Genomic DNA, 26,151 nt, shown 5'->3' with positions numbered 1-26,151 from the left:
AACCTTCTAATCCAGTAGCTTCCCCTGGCAACCAGCCCCCATCCTTAGAGCCTTTTCAAAAGTTACCACATTAACATAAACTCAGGTGTGGTTGAAAGGGGCTTGTTATGAATAACAAGACACTCCTTTCACCTTTAAGGATCTGGAGCTATTTCAGGAACAAAGGACAAAAGACCAAATATTATAACAAAGGCCACTCCCATTGCTCTTAAGAAATTCCAAGGGTTAGGGCATCTGGGTGGCTTCCCAGGTTAAGCACAGGACTCTTGATTTCTGCTCAGATCGTGATCTCACAGTTCCTGAGTTTCAGCCCCAAATCAGGCTCTTCAGAGACTGCTTGGGATTCTCTCTCTCCCTCTTTCTCTGCCCCTCCCACATGCACGCACATTCTCTTTCTCTAAATAAATAAATGTAAAAAAAAAAATTCCAAGGGTTTTAGGAGCTCTGCCAGAAACAAGATGAAGACCAAATATATGTGTCCTATTGATGAGGAAGCTTGCGGCAAACTGAGGGCAAAGTACAAGTTAGCCCACACCCCCTCCCGAGGTAGGAAATATATGATATTCCTTGGACACTCCCAGCCACACCAAAACAGGAAAGGACAAGAAAACAAAAACAAAAACAAAAACAAAAACAAATGGTTAAACTGATAAGAGTCTCCACCAGTTTACCAGAAAAAGGCAACCTCATCACAGCCTAACATCCAGGAACTCCCTACCGTCTTAATGTTAATGACTTGAGAGAGAGAAGAGGGGGGGTGGGGAACCTTACCTTGATAATAGCTAGGCCTCCAGTAAGTCTTTAGTATATGAAAGTCTCTTTGGAAACTCCCTCTTGACTTTATCTCCCCTCTTAACTTCATCTCCCCTAACTCCATAAAATGGTCACTCCCCACAACCCCAGTGCAGCTCTTCCTGCCCATGGGTCCTGTCCCCATGCTTTAATAATCACCTTTTTTGCCCCCTAAGATGTCTTCAAGAACTATTTCTGGGCCATCGGCTCCAGACCTCATGAACCGCCCATCACCCCAAAACTTCACCATTGTTACAAATCACATTACATTCACCGTGGAAAAAATAAGCGTTCCAACTCTGAGGTTACAGCCCAAGCTCTTCCCATGCAGGCTTCATGGCTCTGAGATTTAACAGTCTCAGATTCTAAATGCTCTCATCAACACCATGACCCCAACCCAGAATTGAAATCCCAGAAGTCCCAGGCATGAAGGTCCTATGGATGTTCATGCTCACTATCACCACAGTTCTTCTCTTTCCCTGGGGCACCTTCCACCTGGCTCCTTCAATCCTTCGAACTTTACCAAGCACATTTTTTGCTTCAGAGCCTTTCTTTTCCTTCTGTCCCCAGATCCCTTCATGGTTAGCTCCTTTCATCCTTCAAGTCTGTTAAACTAATTAAACAAGGAGGCCATTAGACTGAGGTGGCTCTAATGCCATGGTGGCCTACGTATGCAAGCCAAAATCTAAGCCTGTAAATGCCTCAAGGTTCCAATATCAAAACACTAAGGATAACCAATCACAAAAAGCCAACTAGACTTTAATATATAGCCAATCAAATAATTTCCTTTCTTTGCTTCTGCACTTTCTCTATACAAGTCTTTCTTCTGAATTGTTGGCTTAGCACTCATAACTACTTTTGGTTTGGCACTGCCCAATTCCAATCCATCTTTGCTCAAATAAAATTTTTAATACCCCTCAGTTTGTCTTTTAACAAATCTCAGCAAAAATGTTACAGCCTTAAAGATGCCGTCCTTGACCACCAGAGTAAAACTAATCCCTCTCATTCTGTCTCTCCCCCTTCTCCCCCATCTCTCCCCAATTCTATCTTTATAGTTCTTTATAGCCCTTATCTCCATATATTGCTTTGTGTGCCTGTTTTGTAGCTCTCACACTAATGTGTAAACTCCAAGAGAGACATTTGTTTACTGATAAACTGCCTGGCAAATAATAGGTATTAAACAGTTATTTGAATAAATGTAATTAATGGGCTTTTAAAGTCTATCTGACAGAAATAACAGGCACTAGATTCTATTGCAAATGACTAATAAATGTGGGTTACGAATTGTATAGTTTTATAAAAATAATGAAGCTAACTAGGAAAAGGCAACACTTAAGCTGCTCTTGCACTGGCTCTCAGCATCATGATTAAAGACCACGATTGCCATCCCTCTCACTGTTATAAAACTACAACAATTATTACTTCGACTCAGACTAAGCTATTACTTATTAATTTTCAAAATGTTTGTGATATTTATTTATTTTATATAAAAATCAGTGGCTTATGAATCCGTTATTTTCCACTCTATCCTTCTCTACTTTGGGCTCTAAGAGGCTGACTTTTGTAGACTGTACCTCTAATTTCTGGGTGTGTTGAAACTATGCACAGAAGCACCAGGAGATCTAAAGGGGGATGAAGAATGGGGTTAGAGCATTTACTCTTCCAGGATCCCTGCCAGCTGTGTTGCCATAGGCTGACTACATCCCTTTACTGGCCCAAAAGCCATAGCTGCTTCTAGATGGCCTCACCTATGGCCACTCTCTCTGGTTTTGGTAACTGTTCCCTTCCTGGCTTTCAGGACTAGGAGAGGTAAGGGCTTCCTGCTATTGCTAGTCTAGGTATTGAACCACCCTTATCCCTGCCTTCCCTAAATTCTGCCCACATCTTTATAAACAGCCTCTTTATTAATATCTCCTTGCCTATCCTGTTTGAACTTCTGCAGCTGTTTCCTGCAAGAATCCTGAGTCATACATTTTATGCCTCAAACTCCTGAGAATTTGAAAGACCTGGGTCTATAGCCTATATACAAATTAAATCAAGGGCTCAGTCAATGGAAAATTTTAACAATGCACAAGAATTCATGAGCGTGGGCACTGTTGTTTCCAATTTAGAGTAAGACACAGTATGAGATACAAAAAGAAATTAAATATTTTCACATTGGCACCAATTAAGGACATTCCTACCTGGAAATAACCTGCACATGGTAGGATAATAAAGTAGTCACTCATCTGGCTTCTCTTTATTCTGTTTGTTTTCAGCCCCCTTTAGAGTTACAACCTAAAGAGCTGAGAAATAGAAAATGTACTGGGCAAAGAATTAGCAAACATATTCTAGTTCCATCTTTGCTCAGAAATCTTGAGAAATCAGTCAACTTTCCTGAAACTACAAAATTAAGAGATGGAATGAGTTATAGCTAAGATACCTTTTAGTTCTAAATCTCTGATAACTATATTTTATAATTATGAAGAACTATCAAGAGTTTTTATTTTAAAGAGGTAGAGGCAACAATATAGTATTGTTTAAGAACCCAGCTCTGCAGCCTAATTGTTTGGCTTCAAATCCCAGCTCTACCACTGACTAGCCACATGGACTTGGGCATGTTTCTTAATCTCTTTGGGCCTCAGTTTCCTCAACTGGAAAATCGGTATGATAACAGTAAAAATACCTGCCAATGAGGATTTCTTTGAGGGTGAAATGAGTTTGACCCTGTAAAATACTCACTGTGTGCAAGGCACTATTCTAGCCACCCAGCAAGTATTCACAATTATCACTGATACTGTTAACAGAGTTTTTTCCATAATTTAATGATCTAGTAGGCTTTTATTCTGCAACTCATACATGGGGCAACATCCAGTCTAGCAGATAGAAAGGAGCTCTAAAGAGCTGTACAAGGCAAGAAATATTTACAGACCAAAGTGAGAAGGAACAAGGAAGTTGTACTAGGCATTTGCTGATTGGTTAAAGCAGGATTACTTCCCTTATATGGAGCAAAGGAGAGTCTTGGAGCCAGGTTAGATAACTTGTGTGGACAGGCAAGCACTGATTGGTTGGCCTAGGCCCACTTTTTCTGGGAGAGCCAAGCATAGAAACTTAGTTAAATTCCAGTTTGCTGATGTGGGCTTAGCATAAGTGGTTCCATCTTGCACCTGGTCTGGACACTAACACCCAACTGAAGATTTGGAGTTAACAGTGGATGATGAAGTATAGGTTATACTGAGCTGAAAATTAACTTTAGAAGAGCAATTGCTATTTTGAATCTATATATAAGCAATATGGGGCACCCAGGTGGTTCAGTCAGTTGAGCATCTGACTTCAGCTCAGGTCACGATCTCACCATTTGTGGGTTCGAGCCCCGCATTAAACTCTGTGCTAACAGCTCAGAGCCTGGAGCCTGCTTTGGATTTTATGTCTCCCTCTCTCTCTGCCCCTCACCTGCTCACACTGTGTGTGTGTCTCTCTCTCAAGGATGGATAAACATTAAAAAAAAATTTATTATTTTTTTTTAACGTTTATTTATTTTTGAGACAGAGAGAGACAGAGCATGAATGGGGGAGAGGCAGAGAGAGAGGGAGACACAGAATTGGAAGCAGGCTCCAGGCTCTGAGCCATCAGCCCAGGGCCCGACGCGGGGCTTGAACTCACGGACTGCGAGATCGTGACCTGAGCTGAAGTCGGACGCTTAACCAACTGAGCCACCCAGGCGCCCCCAAAAAAAATTTTAATTAAAAAAGTAAATATAATATGGTTTAAGAGTGAAGACCCTAACTCATAGCCTGTTCTTATATTTTGATATGACATGTAAAGATGATTTGAACAACAATTTATTTCTATCTACTTGTATGCCTATACGTTCTTATAAATGACCCAAGATTTACTACATACATGCACACACATGCACACACACAAAAACACACATATACAGTTGACCCTTGAATAATGTGGGGGTTACATGCCCCTACCCACTATGCAGTCGAAAATTCACATATAACTTTTGACTCCGCCAAAACTCAATTACTAATAGTCTACTGTTGACCAGAAGGAAGGCTTACCAAAACATAAAGTTAATTAACACATATTTTATATGTTGTATGTATTATATACTGTATTCTTATAATAAGCTAGAGAGAAGAAAATATTATAAGTGAAGAAAAACATAAAGAAAATACATTTGCAGTACTGGAAAAAATCCACATATAAGTAGACTTGCATAGTTCGAATCCATGTTGTTCAAGGGTCAACTGTGTGTGTACATATATACACATACATACATAGCATAAGGTATACTTAATCATTTTATCTGTATACATTTATTATATATTTTTCTTTACATACACAAACACACTAGGAATAAATAGCATAATTTAAGGAAAGTAATGTTGCTTATTATTCTTATATAACCTGCCCAGAGAAACATGTAACCTGCCCAGAGAAACATATAAAGTTTTCTTTATATGGTAGCTAGGGTAGGAAATGGAAGAGGTTTCGAGCTAGAGGAAACTATAGCAAAGTGGGCACAGCAAGCAAAGAGGGGAGAATGGGAAAATGACATCCTGCCCTTAGCCTAGCACTGTCCACAAATCACTTACCATGCACCAGAAAAGACTTATTCCTAACAACCTTGCATTCCAAGATAAACCATGAATAACAGGAACCTCCCAAAAGCATTTACTAACAGGAAATCCTGAAATCTTTGCCTCTTGAGATAAGCCACAAAAATAAGAACATCCTGTTTTCCTTTCAAAAAGACAGGAACATCTTGTTCTTATCCAATCTGAACTGTCAACTGCCATATCTGAGCTATAAATATCCGCCATATCATCAGAGCTATAAATTCCTCCTATTCTATGAGATGAGCCACTACTTCTGAAGGCCTGGTTCGCTTATTTATTAGCAAATAAAAGGCAAAATAGGTAAAGGGGATAAAGAGGTAGAAACCTGCAGTTATAAAAGATAAAATAAAGTAAGTCACAGGGATGAAAAGTACTGCATCGAGAATACAGTCAATAATATTATAATAACTTTGTATAATGACAACTTATGATGAGCATTGCGTAATGTACATAACTGTCAACTCACCATGTTGTACACCTGAAACTAATATGTCAACTGTACTTCAACTTTTTAAAAAAGTTTCCCTGTGTTCACATTTCTTTCTGAATTTTATTCTGACAAAGAGTTACTGGATAGACAGTAGTTGGAACTGATTTTCTTGGTAAGTACTGGATATACCAAGGCCAGCTTCATGGGCAAACTAATGATGCAGTCGTACAAGGCCCAGACTTGGTTTAATGCTCTGCTATCACCATCTTGAAATTCCTAATAACCTTTTGAAAAGGAGTTTTGCAAGTTATATTGATGGTATTGGATGCATCATAAACCTCTCTCCTGGGGTTCCTGGGTGGTTCAGTTGGTTAAGCGTCCGACTCAGGCTCAGGTCATGATCTCATGGTTTATAAGTTTGAGCCCCGCATTGGGCTCTCCACTCTCAATGAAGAGCCTGCTTTAGATCCTCTGGCTCCCTCTCTCTCTGCCCCTCCCCAGCTTTCTCTCTCTGTCTCTCAAAAATAAAATAAACCTCTCCTGAGCACCCAAATAAAGTAGGAAGAGCATGGTCTTTGGAGTCTGACACGGCTATTTATTTAGGTAACGCTCACCTTCATCTATAAGATAGCATGATATTTCAGACTTGGTTGATGATTGACTACATGAGATCATGTAAGTATTTACCATGTTTGACACCTAGAAGGTCCATAAATCATCCTGAAATATCCCATTTTACCTTCTTTGAAAAAGAGGTCTATGGGGCACCTGGGTGGCTCAGTTGGTTAAGCGTCCAACTTCGGCTCAGGTCATGATCTCATGGTTCGTGGGTTCGAGTCCTGCATCAGGCTCTGTATTGACAGCTCAGAGCCTGGAGCCTGTTTCAGATTCTGTGTCTCCCTCTCTCTCCGCCCTTCCCCCACTCACACTCTGTCTCCCTCTGTCTCAAAAATAAACATTAAAAAAAAAATTCAAAGAGCTCTACCTTTATACAATCTCCTTTTCTTCTCAGCATGAGTCTTAATAGAAGCAGCAATTCATTTGAACAAGTATGTATTGTGAGAGCTGGGCTACTTGTGTTTATTTCTTCTCTTCCCCTTCATTCCTCCCATTACATCAGACTACATCCTTTACCATCACCTCAAGGACCCTCAATGACCTTCCTGTGGCTAAACTACCTTCAAGTGTTATTCCACTTGACATCTCTTCAGCATGTGACAATTTTGCTCATGTTTATCTTCTGTAGCACCCCACTGTTTTTTTCCCCTACCTTTTTGGCTGTTCCTTCTCAGTGTCAATTGCCAGTCAATTGCTGTTCTCAGCTGCCTCTCCAAGGACTTGTTGTTCTCACTCTATATACATCTGATGGGTGAGCTCATCACTTCCCATACCTTCAATTTCCATTTATATGCTGGTGACTCCTGTTATGGATACATAATTGTTAGGATGTTTTGGCAGCAAGAAACAGAAAATTCAACTCCACTAATTTTATCAACAACAAAGGGAATTAACTGAATTGTGTGACAGCACAAAATAAAGCCACCCCTGCCCAGGTTGCCACATCAGCAAAACAAAACTTGGATTCTAACTTTCATGTTTCTGTAAATGCTCTGCTTCACCAGAGTTTGGTATATCCAGTCAGCCAATCCCCAACTGCTAAGAATCTGCAATGATTTATTTGTTCTCAGATAGGCAACTCCAGCCAATCAGCTTAAGCCAAATATTCTTTCTTTATTCCCTGATTAACATACTAGCCTTATAAGAAAATCCCTGACCCCCTAGCCAATCATTCCCTGTTTCCTTGTTGCTGCTTCAAACACTATAAACTCATTCCTGCCCAAACATCCCATGGGAAGAGTGCTCCACTGCTTGTGGGGCACTGATTCCCTCAATCTATGGATGTTTTTCCCTCGAGTAAAGAACATCAAACTCGATGCTAAATTGTTTTATTTTTGTCATTTCATAATAGAGAGGAAGGGTGGTGTTCAGGCACGGTTCAATCAGGACCCTAGCTGCTCTCCCTTGATTCTCTTAATGTCTTCCTCTACATAACTTCATTCAACGTGACAATGCTGAGAATGTTGATTCATGAAGCATTATCATAAATTTGAGAAAACTTCTTTCTCAAAAATCTGCAGCAAAACTTTTCCTGCTTCTTATTGGTCCCAAATAGGTCACATGCCCCTGGGCCTATTTTTGAACCCAACTCTGTGGCTGAGGGAATATGGTGATTTCTTGATTAAGGTCTGCTTATCCCTGAATCAATTACTGCAGCAATCACTGATTAGCCTAATCTAGACCCACCTCTGAAGATGGGGTCAGTTCTCCAAACCACATGGCTGCCATAAAAAAGAAGAAGAAGAAGAAGAAGAAGAAGAAGAAGAAGAAGAAGAAGAAGAAAAGAGAAAAGAAAAGAAAAGAGGAAGGGATGAAATAAAACTGTCAAGGCAATCACAATGTATATCAGATCTATCTTATTCAGTGGAGACTCAAAATAATTCTTGATACAGTATGCTAAATACCGGAGAGGCTGGTTTGTAGACACCACAGGTCCTAAAAGCTGCAGAAAATCATAATCAAAATAGTTCTAATAATTTTCATATCATGAGGGCTTACACATCTTTGACCTTTAAAATAACTGGCTAGAAACAACTAGAACTTTGTCATCCTATCTCATTATATAATTATTTTCTTAAAAGAAAAAAACAAAAAAACAGCTGTGATGACTTCCTTTGACCACTGAGAACAATTCAGGCACCCAGGGCTGAACATCTCATAATGATGGGACGTGGCCTATATTTTCCTGGGCTTGAAGAATCAAGTAATCAGTGGGAAGACCTAGATGGACAGATGTGCAGCACTCAACAGACAGAAAAGACCATGAAGTCCTACCTTATCTGCTCTGTCAAGCTCTCTTATGGTCTTCCAAGGTGTAATTGGCTCCCAGAACAGCAGAGAATTCTTCCAAAAAAATTACTGTATTAATAAGTAAATGGATGTATTGTCACTGCTATTCAATCTCATCTTTATTATGCTTTTAATTTTTTTCAACGTTTATTTATTTTTGACAGAGACAGAGCCTGAGTGGGGGAGGGGCAGAGAGAGAGAGGGAGACACAGAGTCCGAAGCAGGCTCCAGGCTGAGCTGTCAGCACTGAGCCCAACACAGGGCCCGAATCCACGGAACCATGAGATCATGATCTGAGCCGAAGTCAGAGGCTTAACCAACAGAGCCACCCAGGCACCCCTCAATCTCGTCTTTATAAGCAAACCAGCACAATTTGCAGATCTAAAGCTCCATGCCTACATTTTCCATAGATACTTCAAAATCCACATGTCCAACATTTAAATACCCTCCTCTCTTCAAAAAGCTCCTGTAATCCTCTCAGCTCAATAAATAGCACCACCATACGCCACATAATTCTCCAATCCCAAAGCCTAGAAATTAGCCTTGAGTCTTCACTTTCCCTCATCCCCACCAATCTCTGTATCCTATCAGTTCTACTTCTATTACCTCTCAAATCTGTCCATCCATTCCACTGTTACTACTTTAACTTAAGCTGTCATCAAAAGACTCCTATCTGGTCTCCACCTGTGACCTCTACAGTTTTTAATGCTTAACAGCTAGAGTTCTTTCTAAAACTCATTTTACCTATGCATGCCCTGTCCTTGCTTAAAACTTATCTATGACTCCACCCAAAGCCTAAATTGTTTAATATAACACAGATCATCAGGCCCCAGTTTAGCTTTCGGATCAGGAGAGGACATACTACCAGCCAGCCAAATCCAGCCCACTGCCCGTTTTTGTTTCCAATGTAAAGCCTTTACATTTTTTAACGGTTGGAAAAATCAAAATATGATGTGGCGGCTGAGTGGCTCAGTTGGTTAAGCGTCTGACCCTCAGTTCTGGCTCAGGTAATGATCTCAGTTTCTTGAGTTTCAAGCCCTGTGACCGGCTCCGCCCTGGCAGCGAGGAGCCGGTTTGGCATTATCTCTCTCCCCCTCTCTCTCTGCCTCTCCCCAACTCATGCTATCTCTGTCTCAAAATAAACAAAACTTTTATATATACATACATATATGTATATATATGAAAATTCAAAATATTAATAATATTTCATGACAGTGAAAACTACATGAAATTCAAACTTCAGCATCCATAAAAAAAACGTTACTGGAACACAACTGTACCCATTCATACTGTTTATGGCTTCTTTTCAGCTACAAGTTGAGTAGCTGTGACCAAGGCAGTATGGCCCACAAAACCGTAAAATCTTTACTGTCTGGCCCTTAAAATTTGCCAACCCCTGCTCTACTCATTTTTCACCACTCCCCTTCGTAGCTGCCACCCTGGACTGTCTGCAGTCCCTAACAGACCACCATTTTCCCTCCTACCTGCCTGTTCTCCCTACTCTTCCATGGGTGCTCACATAGAACCAACTTCATATCAGCGTTTAACAGTTATTCTGATTGTCCTTCTACTTGTCTGGTGCATATGTTCACCACTGAATCCTCAGCACCAACACGATCTCTACTCTCCTTCAGTGCTTGATAAATGAAGGGTGTCCCTCTGGAATTCCTTCTGATTTGAACATAAGCGCCCCCCCCCAACCACCATAATGGAATTCTTACTGAGTTTTGTTGGCCTGTAGTGTCATCTGTAAAATAAGACTAAATAATTCCGACTTCATAGGATTAAATGAATGTGGCTAATTATTGAGAGCACGTAGCGCAGTGCGTGCTTCAGAAAAAGTGCTCGGTAAACAGTGGTCACTCTTGGTTGCTCTAAAACTCTCCGTTTGACGTTAATGGTGTTCGTGTCCAAGAGAGTCTCCAGGGTGTGTCGCCAAATGCATGGACCAGCATCAAACACATCCCCACGGGAACAACAGCAACCTCCAAGCAAAGCGCCGCCGGAGGCGTACTAGGCCAGGCTGCACGCACGACTAAAACTACTGGGAAACCGCCCGGAAACGGAGCCCGCGAGGTGGAAGAACTACAACTCCCGTCGTGCCTCACCGAGTTTAGGGCTACTCTACATTTTATCACCTCCAGCCACTTCTCTTCTTTCCCTCTGTAGTCCCGAGGGTGGCTGCGTCCTGGTCACCGGAAGAAGCCGTGTGACGTCACGAGGGCCTACGCGTCGCGCGGGTGGCAGGAGTTGACGGACGGTCTCTGGCTGCGTTTGGGCGGCCCCGGGACCACGGAAGAGGCTTCCCTGGTCGGCCGCGATGCCTAGCTCGCGGCGGGTCAGTCAGCTCCTGGATCTGTGAGTTCACCCGGTCCCCGCCTCCCCTTCGCCCCGCCCTGTGCTCGCTCTCCCTCCCCGCCCGCTTTCCACCTCTGGACCTCTGAAGAGGGCTCGGTGGTGTTTCTGTTGCTGGGTTCCTGACTTGTCTCCTCGTAGATGACAGTTGTGCCAAGTGTGCTGCTGGGGAGGCTTGCCCCTCTGTCCTCCGCCCCGGGCCCCGCCAGATGGGTGGTGGTCCGAACTCTGTCAGCCTTGACCCTCGATGCTCTGGTAGTTGCTGGCAGTGACCTGTTTCTGAGGAGAGCTGAAAGCCTTGGTAGAACAATAACAACAAAAACACTACATGGGGCTCTCAAAAGCCTTCAGCAGAGTTCCCCCAGTTCCTGTAACTGGGATAGATATTGATTTTTTGAGGCAGCACGGCTCCGTGATTGCGTGACCGCGATTGCTGGGTTCAGCTCCCAGTCTGCCGTTCGCCAGCTGCGTGACCACGGAGAGTAACTTAACCTCTGTGCCTGAGTTCTTGATTTATCGAATTAGTGTAACAACAGTACGTATCTCATAGAATTGTAGTAAGGAATAAATTTAACGGATGTAAAGTCCTTTGAAGGATGCCTAGTGTCGAAAGAAATTTCAAAGAACTTTACTTGATAAAAATATTTTAGTGAGGGAGAAACAAGAATCTCAGAGGCATGTCGTTGCAGAATGACTTATACACTGAGAATGACTATATTGTTTATCCTTTGCAGTGATTGGTTATTACAATGGTTGGTTACTACAATTTAAAAAACCTCAAGGGATTGGTTAAAAGTGGTCGTCTTACACTATTTTAGGAAGATGATTTAAACTTTGTTTATGATTGGGGCGCCTGGGTGGCTCAATCGGTTGAGCCTCCCGACTTTGCTCAGGTCGTGATCTCACAGTTGGTGGGTTCCAGCCCTGCATCTTGATCTGTGCTGACCCCTTGCTCAGAGCCTGGAGCCTGCTTCAGATTCTGGGTCTCCTTCTCTCTGCCCCTCCCCTGCTCACACTTTGTCTCACTCTGTTTCTCAAAAATAAATGTTTAAAAAAAATTTTTTTAAATAAACTTTGTTTATGATTATCAGAGGGATTTACAAGAAATAACCTGCTAAATTTCACTTTGTTCGTGAAATAAACCAGGTTTAGCTTCACTTGTGTGACCTAACTGGTTGGGTCTGCTTAGGGGATTTTCAAGCATGGTCTCCATTTTATTTTATTTTATTTTAAAAATTATCCCCTTGGGGTCATTCCCTCAGAAAGCTGAAAGTGTGAGCCGATATACTGTTACTGTATACCCATTGATGTATGCCCAATATACTGTATACCCATTGATGTAGTCATTGGGCTGTATGGTCATGTAGTTGCCATTACCAACAGTTGCATAGTCATTGAAGACATGGGCAGTGGGACCACTGAGTTCTTTGAGTTGTGTAATCCTGATGGCTATCATTTGGTGTGTGAGTGGCTGCCGAAAGGCATTTAAAACTCTTGAGAGGATACAGTACACTAGTGTTAAAAGGTGGGGGAGGGACAGTAAAGTATCCTCCAGACTGAGTAGGCACTTGGAAGCAGAAAAATGAAGCCAGCCTCTCCATTACTGTTTACACAGACTTTTATTCAGGGTGACCTACTGACAAAGGGGAGCCAGTGGATAGATGATCCTGTGGTAGAGCCCCTCCCTAAGGAATGTGGTGAAAACCTCAAGGGAAGGCAACCTGGCTATGTGTGTGTACGTGACATTCCTCACGACTTTGTAACATAGACCGCCCAATCAGACTGTATGTCTATATGTCACCATTTATGGGAGACAAAGGAGTAGAAATTGCATAAAAGGCTACCCCCCGCTGTGCTCGGTGCTCAGTTTCTCAGGTACAAACCCATTGAGCCCATGCCGGCACAATGAATAAAGTTGCTTCCTGGAAAGAAAAGCCTGAGTGTCTTGACTCTCTGTGTGGACCTCGGTCCCATTACAATCCAGGTGCTATGCAGCTATTCTCCACCCAGTCCAAACCTTAACTTACAGCTTTTATAGAGCAAAGGGCATTATAGGGCAAAGTGTAGTTATCTAAAGTGGCGCCATCTATTAGAGGTCATCTCTCCTGGTTATCTAAAGTGGTGCCTTTTGTGCATCAGTCATCTCTACTAGTTATCTAAAGTGGTACCTTCTGTGCACCACTTTAGAGAAGATCAGAGCAAGCCTTTCTGCATTCCAGTCAGGGCATACTTTAACCTCCAAGGGGCTTGGAACATACAGCTCCGAGGGAGGTCATTGCAAGAGCAGAAACAAGATGGAGGGCCAAAGATGGAGTCAGTGTTGTCAGCGCTGCTACAGCTAGGGATGTTAATATGATGACTATGAGATGGAAATTCAAAAATTCTGGGAGAGATTCCCAGGAGCCAAGGTTTAACCAACTAAGTAAATCAGTGGAAGAAGCATCACCTATCTGATGAAAGATTGACATCGGATCTTTAAGATCTTTTAAATTAGGGGTAATAATTCCTAATTTATTAACGTGGAAACGGGGCACCTGGATAGCTCAATCAGTTAAGTGTCCGACTCTTGATCTCAAGTCACGTCTTGATCTTGGGGTTGTGAGTTGGAGTCCTGTGTTGGGCTCCACAGTAGGCACGAAGCCTACTTTAAATTTTTTTTTTTTTTAAATCCATGGAACCTTTTTTTTTTTTTTAACCAGTTACAGCATATGCATCTCCTTGTTAAGTGGTTAGGGTGTCTAAGGCTGTGCAAGAGTTTACAGATTCTTGCTGTAATGGTAGGGATTTTGCAGAAGATAAGATCTCTCCTGAAGAGGTTTAACTGTAGTCTTTTGTGAGTATCCTTTCCAATAAACTAAGTCTCTAGGAATGTTTTCTTTTGGAATGGATCACATTTTTAAATCTGGTGGAAAGTACATTTCTTAATATTGCATTAGTGCCTTGCCCTATTGAATCATGTTATGATCACCGAAGATAAACATGAGGATGTCTTATTTCAGGAGTGTTATAGGTGCGCTTCCATCTAAGTTACGCCTCTGTATGGTGTGAGCAATTAGGCATTTCTATTGAAACTAAAGAAAGATACAAATTAACACTTGGAGCAAATTACAAACTCAGTTTCTGAATCTGGAGAGCAACCAGTCAAGAAAATTTCTAGATTTGAGCTCAAAACGTCTTTATTTTATTTTGTTTTATTTTCATTTTTTTCAAAACATCTTTAGATAATGGAGTGAGGAGGCAATTTCTATCTGTTGGATTTTCCTGGTTTACAGTTTGAATGATTTTGATGACATCATTGAGTATTTTGGTGAACTCTCATGAGTGGCCTGAAATAGAAGTAGGCACGAAGGTTGTCTGTACATGATCTGTTGTGGTGATTTCTCTGAAGTTTATATCAAGTTGTCTGACTTTAGGTTGTAGGACTTGAGGAAAAGGGTAGTTTGTTTTTATTCCAAGTCAGAAGGGTAAGAGAAAATTGGAAAAGTTAGGTTGGAAAGTTGTAGCCAGATGTTGGAGGAAACTAGAAGAATTCAGGATCCAGTCCAGTTTACAGAAAGATAACAAAGCCTCAAAGATAATGAACAGGACTAGAATATAATAACAGGTACACTATAGTTTTCTATTGAAACATAATTTTTCTCTCTATAACCACTTTGTTTTTACCAAAGATAATCATAATAAGACCAATTTATTTGTAAAATGAATCTGGTCCCATTAAATTCAGCTCATTATTTATATAAGTGCAGCAGAATAGTTGCTTTATGCACATTTTCAAAAATGATATTCAAGTCCAAGCTTTGGTAATCCAAGGGTCTTTGTTTGCTCCAAAAATCCAATGTTAGTTTCTTAAAAACTGTCTGGTAATAAGAAATCTCAGATTAGATCTTTAAACACCCCTTTAGGCCAAGAAGTCAAGCTAATGGGTTGTCCAATTGTGTTCTGTTACAAAGAGAGCAAATTCTGATTGAATTTGTGCTAATACCTACACTGCCATGAAAATAAGAATACTCAATACTCAGTAAGAGTTCTTTTGTCTTAACTCTGAAGGGATCAGGTAGAGAGAACAAGATAAATGTTTAATTTTTGTTCTCAAAAGTTTACCACATTGTTATGTTATATAGGTTTTACTTTATTTTATTTTATTTTATTTTATTTTATTTTATTTTATTTTATTTTATTTTATTTATTTTATTTTATTTTAGAGAGAGGTAGAGGAAAAGAGAGAGAGAGAATCTTAGTCAGGTTCCGTGCTCAGCAAAGAGCCTGACACAGGGCTCCCTCCCAAGACCCTGGGATCATGACCTGAGCCAAAATCAGGAATCAGATGCTCAACCACCTAAGCCACCCAGGCTCCCCAGTTATATAGTAGTTTAAAAGAAAACAGAAAGGGGGTTCTTTAAATTTGGAAAGCAAAATATTAAAGAACCAGCAATGCTTCAAACAATGTCATAAAAATGATAATCATCTCTATTAGTTGGTTTAGTCCCATGTAATCAATTATTTTTTTCTTGCTCTTGGGTTAGCAGTTTTATGAATCAATCAGTTTCTCCATTAGCATGCTAGAAATTCTTACCCAGTTAAGTGGTATGATCTTAAAATTATCAGAAACTTGTATTCTAGAGTATTTGTCAGGGTCTTTTCCATGAATTTCCTTGAAGACAAAGCATTTTGGCCTGCAGTTGGTTATAAATGCTTTCATAGATGATTCAGTGTATAATAATAGCTGTTTGTAAATGACAAAAGATAAAAATAGCCTTTGTTACAGCTCACTACAAAAAAAAATGATATGATTGACTGCTAAGTTTGGCTATTTTTGTGGTATACAACATTTAAAAATGATTAGAACTATGACTGATAACATTATATCACAGCATATCAGATTCCTAGGAATTTCATGCAATTTCTGGCACACTTATATTAATAACATGTATCCATACAAATACAACCTAAGAAGGTTAAGCATCCACTTTACTTGATAATGTTTTCCATGCAATTTCACATTTAAAAAGCCTATAGTTTAATGTCTCCCTTTTTATAAGAAGAGAAAAAAACTTCAAGATCTTTAGGAACCCTGAAAGTTAGCTCAAAGTCAAAAAGACTTAATTTAGAATTTGATTTTGCGAAGTTTGTAAAAAATGCCAAAAGGTTTAAAACACTTAATTAAATTTTTTTTTTTCAACGTTTTTTTTATTTATTTTTGGGACAGAGAGAGACACAGCATGAACGGGGGAGGGGCAGAGAGAGAGGGAGACACAGAATCGGAAACAGGCTCCAGGCTCCGGAGCCATCAGCCCAGAGCCTGACGTGGGGCTCGAACTCACGGACCGCGAGATCGTGACCTGGCTGAAGTCGGACGTCTAACCGACTGCGCCACCCAGGCGCCCCTTAAAACACTTAATTAAATAGGATCACAAGTCATTGTGAAATAATACTTAGTTATCTATTCAACCAAAGTGACAAAAGATTTCAAAAGCAAATATAGAAAGTACATAGTTTTAAAAGAGTACCTTAGCTCTTTTAATATTGAAAAGACTGTTTTCCTAAGCAATCAAAAACCTGATAAAGACAAAATGAAACACAGGAAATTACTTTAATAAGACACAGAATCTTTGTTTCCTAGACAAAATACACAAAGGTAAAGAAAAACCTTTCATAATCCCTTATTAGGAGCAGACTAACAACCTAAGAAAATTTGTTCTTTTAACAGAGAAAATTAAACTGTGGTTTTGTGTCAGTCAGTATATTATTCAGCTCAGTTTTGGAAATCTTTGTAAATAAATCCATTGAATTTTAGCTAACTTTGACCATGCAACATGAAATTTCTTCACAAGCTTTTTGCAACTTTCTGTATTCATTTAGATTTTTGTTTTATTCCTTTTTTCTTTCTCATTTTACTTTAAGACAAAATTACTTTTTTTCCTAATAAAAACACATCCTATATTCTTTGCTTACTCTTACAAAAAACACATCCCATTCTCCTCTCATACTTTGTATACAAAGTTGTTTTCTTTCACTCTTGTTTTTAGGAGGCTTATTTTTATATATGGATTATAAGTTTTAACCATTATTAATCTTTATTTTCCAGTGAAAACTAGGACAGAAAGTTGTGAACTGCCTGGCATATATCAGCATCCTGTAGTAGATTAGCAAATTTATAAATATTTAATTATAAAAAAATATACTTTTTAGAGACATGTGCTTCTTTATAGTACATTTTTTTAATGCAGCAAAAGGCCACATTAAAATAGATCCAAATAGGGGCGCCTGGGTGGCGCAGTCGGTTAAGCGTCCGACTTCAGCCAGGTCACGATCTCGCGGTCCGTGAGTTCGAGCCCCGCGTCGGGCTCTGGGCTGATGGCTCAGAGCCTGGAGCCTGTTTCCGATGCTGTGTCTCCCTCTCTCTCTGCCCCTCCCCCGTTCATGCTCTGTCTCTCTCTGTCCCAAAAATAAATAAACGTTGAAAAAAAAAATAAAAAAAAAAAAAATAAAATAAAATAAAATAAAATAGATCCAAATATCTTTTGTCTCGTAAAAATTAAGCAGCCAAGGGGCGCCTGGGTGGCGCAGTTGGTTAAGCGTCCGACTTCAGCCAGGTCACGATCTCGCGCTCCGTGAGTTCGAGCCCCGCGTCGGGCTCTGGGCTGATGGCTCAGAGCCTGGAGCCTGTTTCTGATACTGTGACTCCCTCTCTCTCTGCCCCTCCCCCGTTCATGCTCTGTCTCTCTCTGTCCCAAAAATAAATAAACGTTGAAAAAAAAAATTTTTTTTTAAAAATTAAGCAGCCAAAAGTAAATAAACTTAAACATATGTTTAGCAATTAATATTTCAGTATATTAGCTTGTTATTGAATGATCTACGTATTTAACAAATACCCATCATCTAATTGAATCTACTTAATTTGTTTTTAATAATCATATTTGTATTAAACATTAAACACTTAACTAGCATCTTAAGTTTTTCTTGCTTACAAATTTAAAACTATTTTAAAGTTTGTTTATTTATTTTGAGAGAGAGAGAGAGCAGGGAAGGGACAGAGAGAGAGGGAAAGAGAGACAATCCCAAGCAGGCTCCTCACTCTCAGCCCAGAGCCCAACGTGAGGCTTGAACCCACAAACCATGAAATCTTGACCTGAGCCAAAATCAAGAGTCAAACCCTTAACCAACTGAGCCACCCAGGCACCCCTTGCTTACAAACTTTATAACAGAGACAGCACCAGCGTATCTGACTAGTAAACTCAGGTAGAAAAGATTGTATATTTGCATTGTGTTTAATGTTGACTACTGTGAAGACATGCCTATTTTTATTAAACCAACACATTTAAATTATTTCTTTTTTTTTAACTTTATTTATTTTGAGAAAAAGAGAGGGGGGAGGGGCAGAGAGAGTAGGGAGGAGAGAATTCCAAGGAGGCTCTACGCTATCAGTGCAGACCCAATGTGAGGCTTGATCCTACAAACTGTGAGATCATGACCTGAGCTGAAACCAAGAGTCAGACGCCTAACCAACAGAGCCACCCAGGCACCCCTAAACTATTTCTGAAGCTTTTATAATTCAAGATAATCCAGATCACATGAACTTGAAAAGTATTTCGGTTAGTTTATATTTCTGAGAGTTTTAAGAATCCTTAAACTTATATAAGTACTTATTTTTCTTTAAGCTAATTAGATAGAGCTCTTTTTGAAATCACATATACATAACATACATACATATATACATACATATACATTAGTATACAGACAGTTGTAAACAGATCTTGTAGCTTTCATTTAAAAATTTTAGCTGTATGTCAGGTACAGCAATACAAAACTCAAAAGAATAGTTGGACCCAAATTGTGTTTCTGGCTGATGGGATAAGGTTATGTGCTGCAATGACTTACGCTTTTACCACACATTTTTCATTTGCTGTAAGAATTTTCTAGGGAAGCTATTTTTGGAATCATTTTGTCTTTTAGAAGCTTTGACATACCAACCAAGGAATGCATTTATTGCCTTTAAGAAATTTGGGATCCTCTTTTTTTAAAGATGCGCCTAACGTGGGCTATTTTATCTAAATTAAAGATTTTCCCAAAATGGTCACTGCAGTTCCAATTATTCTTCGTAAAGTTTACCCATTTTTCTAAAAAGGTATAAGATCCTGATCTGAGCTTTGGACCAGATGGAACCCATCTTTGCCTTAGATTCCCTAAGAAAACTTAATTATCAGGGCTCCTGTTTTTCAACAGTTATTCCAAAGTAGAGGGAATCACACATTCCCCCCTCTTTTGAACAGAATATCATCACTTACTGAAAAGTTTCAACAAGTGTTGCTCGGTAAAATCAGAGGAGTCAACAGAAAGGGAGTGGAGTTGAGATCTGAGGAAGATTTGCCCTGGAATCCCGTGGTTGTTAAGAAAGCAGTGTGCATTGGGCTCCATGGATGCTGGCACCTAATTACTCACTGGCCTTGGAGCTCATCAGGAGTCATCTTTGGATCCCACTTTTGACACCAAAAACTTTCAAAAGAAAATTCAGAGATTTTTAGTTGATATGAATGTTTTACTGAGTGAGAAACAAACTGTTAGTGAACAGGGAGACTTAAAACCAAAAATGGTTAGAATCTCGAGATGTGGTCATAGGATGGCTCATAAAGTGAGAATGAGGAAGTTGTTTAATCTTTACAATGATTGGTTATTACAAGGGGAGTTTACACAGTATGGAGGTTTTTCAAAAAATTAAAAATAGGATTGCTGGATGATCCAATAATTTCACTACTGGGTATTTCCCCGAAGAATACGAAAACGCTAATTCAAAAAGATATATACACCCCTATGTTTATTGCAGTACTATTTACAATAGCCAAATTATAGAAGCAACCCAAGTGTCTATTGAGAGGTGAATAGACAAAGAAGATGTGATACACACACACACACACACACACACACACACACACTGGAATATTATTCAGCCATAAAAATGAATGAAAGCTTGCCATTTGCAACAACATGAGTGAAGCTCGAAAATGTAATACTAAGTGAAAGAAGTCAGAGAAAGACAAATACCATATCATTTCACTCATGTGTAATTTAATAAACAAAACAAGCAAAATAAGAGAGAGAGAGAGAAGGAGAGACAAACCAAGAATCAGACTCTTAACTATAGAGAACTGATGATTACCAGAGGGGAGGTGGGTGTAGAGATGAGTGAAATAGGTAATGGAGATTAAAGAGTGCACTTAACATGATGAGCACTGAGCAATGCATAGAATTATTGAATCATTATTTTATACACTTGAAGCTAATATTACACTGTATGTTATGTATACTGGAATTAAAATTTTTAAAAATGAGAGTTTACATATAGAAGGGGATTGGTTAAAAGTGATTCTTTATACCATTTTAGAAAGGTGGTTTATTTATGATTATCAGAGACATTTACAAGAAATAACCTAGGTTAAGTTTCTCTTACATTCATGATATAAGCTGGATTAAATTTCACTTATATGACCTGACTGGTTTTGTCTGCTTGAAGAATTTTTAAGCGTGGTCTGCATGTTATTTTAACCCTAGCAAGTAGTAAATACTACTAAGTGTTATTTATTGTTATTAATTATTTCACTGAAATATATGCTGGAAGTTGTAGTTACAATAGCAATTATTTCTCTCTGGGAGTTTTCAGTCTGTTAATATTACATTAAAAAATTGCCATGTAAAAATTAAGGCTGAGGAGAACAATTATCTTTATCTGCTGAATGCTTTTGAAATCAATGCTTTTGAATTGATATTTACATTACATCTCATAAACTTCTGTCCCTCAATCCACAGTCACTTGTTTTAAATGTTTTTTTACATGTTTATTTATTTTTGAGAGAGAGCACGAGAGGGGGAGGGGCAGACAGAGAAGGAGACACAGAATCCAAAGTAGGCTCCAGGCTCTGAGCTGTCAGCACAGAGTCCAACACAGGACCCAAACTCATGAACCATGAGATCATGATTTCAGCTGAAGTTGGACGCTTAACCAGCTAAGCCACACAAGCACCCCTCACAGTCACTTTTTGTAAAAGAGAAATCTGTTGACTCTCCTTTGTATAACTCAGGCTTGTGTAGAGTCCTGAGAAAAGTATTTGCTTTCATTCTTGGCTTTAACTTTATACCTGATCCAAATAAGATTTTCTTTCTGTCAGTAAAGACAGAGAAATAGTTAAGAGTGCAAGTTACGAAGACATATGAAAGCCTAGCTATCTTCCTGTCTTTTAATTCCTGCCTTTGTATTGAAGATTCCCTGAGGCATCCATATAAATGATCCTCTGAACTTCTGTGGCCAGAATCAAGTCTTTTATCGCTTCACAGCCACAGTTCCTTATTTTTAGGAGTTGCTCAATATTCAGTTAAGCATGTATTTAGCATATGAAACACTATGCTGATGATTATGACAAATATCTAGCATAAAAGAGGTACAGTTTTATGGGGCAAGCATAAGGCAAGTATATAAATAACTATAATATTGGTAGAATAATAGCACAAAAGAGAGATTAACAAAGAATTTTGAAATTTCTGATGAGAAGAATATACAAGACTAGGAGAAGGCTTTGTAAAGAGGGTTGTATTTGAAGGTTGGTAGCATCTGACGTTTGCAAATGGGAGGAAAAACGTCTAAGAAGGAGTGGAATAATAAGGGCAAAGGCTTGACAAGCAGGAGTTAGAAATATGTGAGAAGACCAGACAGTAGCATTTCAATTTGGCTAGAGAATACAATGTGAATAGCAGAGCAGTAAGACATAAAGCTGATAATTAGAAGTGGAACTTTGGGGATCAAAATGATATTAGACTGTTTAATTTCGTAGCAGTAGGGGTCTATAAAAGGTTTTGGAACTGTACTGGGTGTAGAGAGAGATTGGCATTAGGGAGAAGTTGGAATAAAGAGACAATTAGGAAAATGTTGCAAAATCTTGGAAAGAGGTAAGGAGTGCCCAAACTAGGAGACATGTATGAAGATGTTCATTGCAGAATTCCATTGTGGAGAATTGGGATGTCCATTGCTGGGAGAGGTGCCTTCAAGTATTATGCAGCTGTTAGGAAAGTGAAGAGTAGATGAATATATATTCAAATGGATGGAGCTTTAAAATGTAGTGCTTAGTGAGCAAAGAGGAAACAGAATAAAACATGGTAAGAAAAACTATCTAGGGGCACCTGGGTGGCTCAGTTGGTTGAGTGTCTGACTTCGCCTCAGGTCATGATTTCACAGTTTGTGAGTTCACGCCATGCATCAGGCTCTCAGCTGTCAGCACAGAGCCAGCCTCAGATCCTCTGTCCCCACCTCTCTCTGCCCCTCCCCCACTTGCTCTCTTTCTCTCTAAATACAAAAAAAGAAAAAGAAAAATCATCTAGAACTTGGAAGTAAAGTAAAAAGCTGACCACATGACCTTCACTGTCATACTAGGGTGTTGTCCCCCATGTAAGGGTCCATATATGCCTTGAGAATCATATTTGCAAATCCTTTTGGGACAAGGTATGTTCAGGCTGGCACTTGGTCAGCAGTAAGCTATTTCTGGATTGTAACGAGGAGCTTGATCCAGAATAGCAATCAACCCTTTTACTAAGTGCACTGTTTGTCCAGAGGATGGGACTTCTCCATGAAGGAAACTGCTTGGTTACATCCTTGCATGAGCTCCTAATCTCACTGACTAGCATTTTGAACAGCACTGCCTTAGAGAATCCTTTGGATCTGGGAAGTGGTGAATAATTTTGAATAGAAGGACCAAGAAAAAAGAAAAAGCAAAAATTACTCTAAAGTTTTCAGCTTTCTTGACCAGAAGAATCATGATATCATTAGATAACTGTGGAGAAGTAGGTGTCTTATGAGAAAAATGAATCCAAATATCCAGTAGAAATATCAAACAAGCAGACTGAAATATTAGGACTAAATTTCTAATAAATGGTAGATGAAGCCATATTAAATTTATGAGAGAGAATATGGGGAGAAGAAAAGGAAGCTAAGGACCAAATTTTGTGCAACACTCATATCAGTAGACCATTTTGCCAAAAATCATTTCTTTGTTACATTACTTCACCATATAACTGATGGTTATATTAATAAGTTTAAGTATAAAATGTAGAGCAATTCATATTGAATGAGAGATCTATCCACCACCACCCCCCCTTTTTGTCTATAACTTTTAAAGATTTTGTTAAGTTCTAGCTGGCCAGTTTTCATTTTGTATTGAGAACTTAGACCACCTATGTCGACTGTTGGGACTGAGAACTGAGATCGCTTAACGTCAATATAACTTTTTGCTCCAGGAAATTTTTGCAACCAGTTTATCTAAACACATGTTTGGTTATTAGGGCAAACATTTTGATTGTTAGAGCAAACATTATGTTTATCAGGATAGATTGTTTCATCGGGGCTTACTTTGAGAACCTGTGTCATGTCCATCAGTCTTATACTATTATGTTACAAATTTTGTCTCATCCTAACCCATTCCCCATCTTGGAGGGAGAAACCAAATGTACTCTTACATAGCTTTCCCCTATTGAGACATTACCCAAACCCTGTTAAACCCTTGCTGCAGTAAATTTAATAAACTTTCTTTGACCAACAGACTTTTAGATAGTTTTTGTGAGCCATTTAGTAATTCTCATAGCAGCATTTTTCAAAATACTAAATTGTTTCTGTCCCAACTCCCTTATGTTGGTGCTGGAGGGAACTGGAGCGGAAAGAGGAAACCGTTTACTGTGGGGAATATGTGGCACAGGCTGCACAGCTAAGGTCAGAGAAGAGGACCCTAAAGCCCAAGATGACAAAGACTGAGGAAGAGACATGGGGGAGCAAAAAAGATGGCACCATGGAAAAAAGTAAACATTTAAAATATAGCTGAAATCTGCATAAAGGAAAATATAAGGGGAGTGACTGTCAGTGTAGAATTTGATTTTACCTGTCTTATATATAAACAAATACATTTTTAGCCTGGTCTTGTTCCATGGATACTGGTAGAAGAACAAAGTCTCCTGGGTCAAAGGCACAAAGGACTTTATTATTCATTGCACAGCAAGCAACATGAGCATTCACATGTTTATGTCACTTCCTCTTGACCTCCAAGATGCACAGATGCAACACAAAGGGCTCAGATGGATGCCAACACAAACAATGGGTTGCATTCCAGGAGAGAAACACAGCCCAAATGAATGTCTACTCAAGCAACGAGTTGCATTACAGAAAAGAAACACTGAATTTAGGGACTCTGCCAATGTATAGTAAGCAGTAAGCAACCTCTTTGTCCCGGAAGGAGACATTACTTTATGGCACAGGGCTGCTTATTATAAACACAACTCTGTGGATGGCCCGGATAAAGCATATCAGGGCTGTGTATTCTTGTCATTCCCAGCAAGACTGGTAAGATGATGAAAAACCCATAAAGAACTGCCTTTCCTAACATTCCACTTTTTGGTCCTACCATCTTGGCTTCTGACAAATTATCAGATGAGTATGATACTTTTTCAGCCACACTGATTAATTTGATCAGCAGAGGCTAGGGCCAAATGTAATGAGTTTGTAAAATACAACATTTAACTGAGGCTATTAATAGAGCTTCAAGAAGCAGGGTGAGGTCAACCTACAATATTGACCTCAGCTGTGTTCCCAGGAGCCCAGACTCAGCTGTGAATAAATCTCAAGGGAAACCGGTAGGTCTTAGACAAGAGGTAGTATAAGCCCAGGATAGCATCCATTATGACCTGCACAAGGAAATTGAAGCTTACCTGTTAATCTTTAGTGATATGGTCAGTAATTACGGGGATAGTAGATGGGCCAAAAAGAAACCCTCAACCCAACTGAGAGATATTCCATGGCCTATTCTTCTCTACATACAACCATATAAACCAAAGAGACACAGGTCACTCTAGTCTGGATTTATTGTTAAACTCGATTTGGATCACTATGACATTGTTTTGCTTCTGCCATCTGGGCAGTGTCACTGAGTAACTGCATCCTTCCTTATAATACACAGAAGTTCAGGGCCACCCATATCCACAGACATTTTTCTGTTATGCACATGGACAGAGATAAGAAACCCAGCAGCAGATCAAATTGACAGCTACAGCTGCTGCTTGCCTCAGGTGGATCATAAAATTGCTTTGGCTGGAGGTGGAGAAAGCAACAATTTTTTAAAAATATTATTTTGGGTGACAGCACAGATTGCTGTAAATGGGGAGAACATTTGCTACCAGATCGCAAGGAGTCTCCTCATATCTCCAGACCAGGCCCACAGAACCTTTCTTCTTCCTCTTCCATAAAACTATGTTTCCATCAGTATCCAATTCTCATCACAATATTGTTAGATCTAGGATTTGATTTTACTTGATTAGACTATTACTGTTTCATGGATACTGGCAGAAGACCTACGATTTCTGGGCTAGAGACAAAGGACTGTGTTACAGCACAGCAAGCAGCACAAGCAGTTTGCCTCAGTTACCCTTCTCCCCCAAATCCCATGAGGATGACACAGAGGTCTCAGATGGATACCTGCACAGTGGGTGTATTACAGGAAGAAAAACACTGAGTGTTTTTTGTATCACACAAAAACAATTGTGTGATACAATTTTATAACAAGCAGTAAGCAAGCTTTCCTTTGGGTTGGAGGGAGATGATACCTCATCTCTCAGTTTAGTTTGCTGCAAACACAACCCCCTTGAGAAATGCTCCAAATAAAGAGCGGTTGGGAACCTTACATTCATGGCATACCTATGGAAGTATGAAAGATTGAACTGTGAACACCAGCCACAAGTAGGAAAACTATCTCTCACCTCAATTTTTAACACAATTTAGCAAATTTATGTATTTTTAAGAATACATGAATGTCTCTCTCTCTCTCTCTCTCTCTCTCTCTTGCACACACACACACCATTTCTTTCCAAGAATTGTTGTAGAATTAATGGAGATAGAAAGAACTTTTACTGAAAAGTAAGCAAACTTAAAGTGAACAGTTTATTTTAAAAGAACCCAAGTACATATTTAAAAGAAAAGGAGTCACCATATTTCTTATTAATGGCATACAGGTATTTGTTAAATGGATGTGAACATTG

At 39.5% G+C, this 26,151-nt stretch overlaps 1 protein-coding gene and 1 long non-coding RNA gene across 4 annotated transcripts in view; one reads left to right on the top strand and one right to left on the bottom strand.

Moving 5' to 3' along the window:
- The window catches only part of LOC115518566, a 31,856-nt gene extending 20,922 nt beyond the window's left edge, over window positions 1-10,934 (bottom strand). For 2 of the 3 annotated variants that reach the window (XR_003970306.1, XR_003970304.1), the window contains exons 1-3: window positions 10,848-10,934; window positions 8,725-8,808; window positions 7,103-7,253 (exon numbers count right to left, since the gene is read on the bottom strand). This is a non-coding gene — a long non-coding RNA (uncharacterized LOC115518566). Of the gene's footprint in view, window positions 1-7,102; window positions 7,254-8,724; window positions 8,809-10,460 lie in introns of all 3 variants that reach the window. The other variant, XR_003970305.1, reaches the window with a different exon arrangement.
- A 54-nt stretch (window positions 10,935-10,988) lies between these two features.
- The window catches only part of AMN1 (antagonist of mitotic exit network 1 homolog), a 50,657-nt gene continuing 35,494 nt past the window's right edge, over window positions 10,989-26,151 (top strand). Inside the window, exon 1 of the mRNA XM_030322121.1 lies at window positions 10,989-11,097. Coding sequence (XP_030177981.1) covers window positions 11,060-11,097 — 38 coding nt within the window. The 5' untranslated portion in view covers window positions 10,989-11,059. The remainder of the gene's footprint in view (window positions 11,098-26,151) is intronic.

This window comes from Lynx canadensis, chromosome B4 (assembly GCF_007474595.2).
Source record: "Lynx canadensis isolate LIC74 chromosome B4, mLynCan4.pri.v2, whole genome shotgun sequence".
Taxonomy (NCBI): Eukaryota; Metazoa; Chordata; class Mammalia; order Carnivora; family Felidae; genus Lynx; species Lynx canadensis.
The sequence above is the reverse complement of the archived record's forward strand: the minus strand, read 5'-3'. Positions and strand labels throughout refer to the sequence as shown.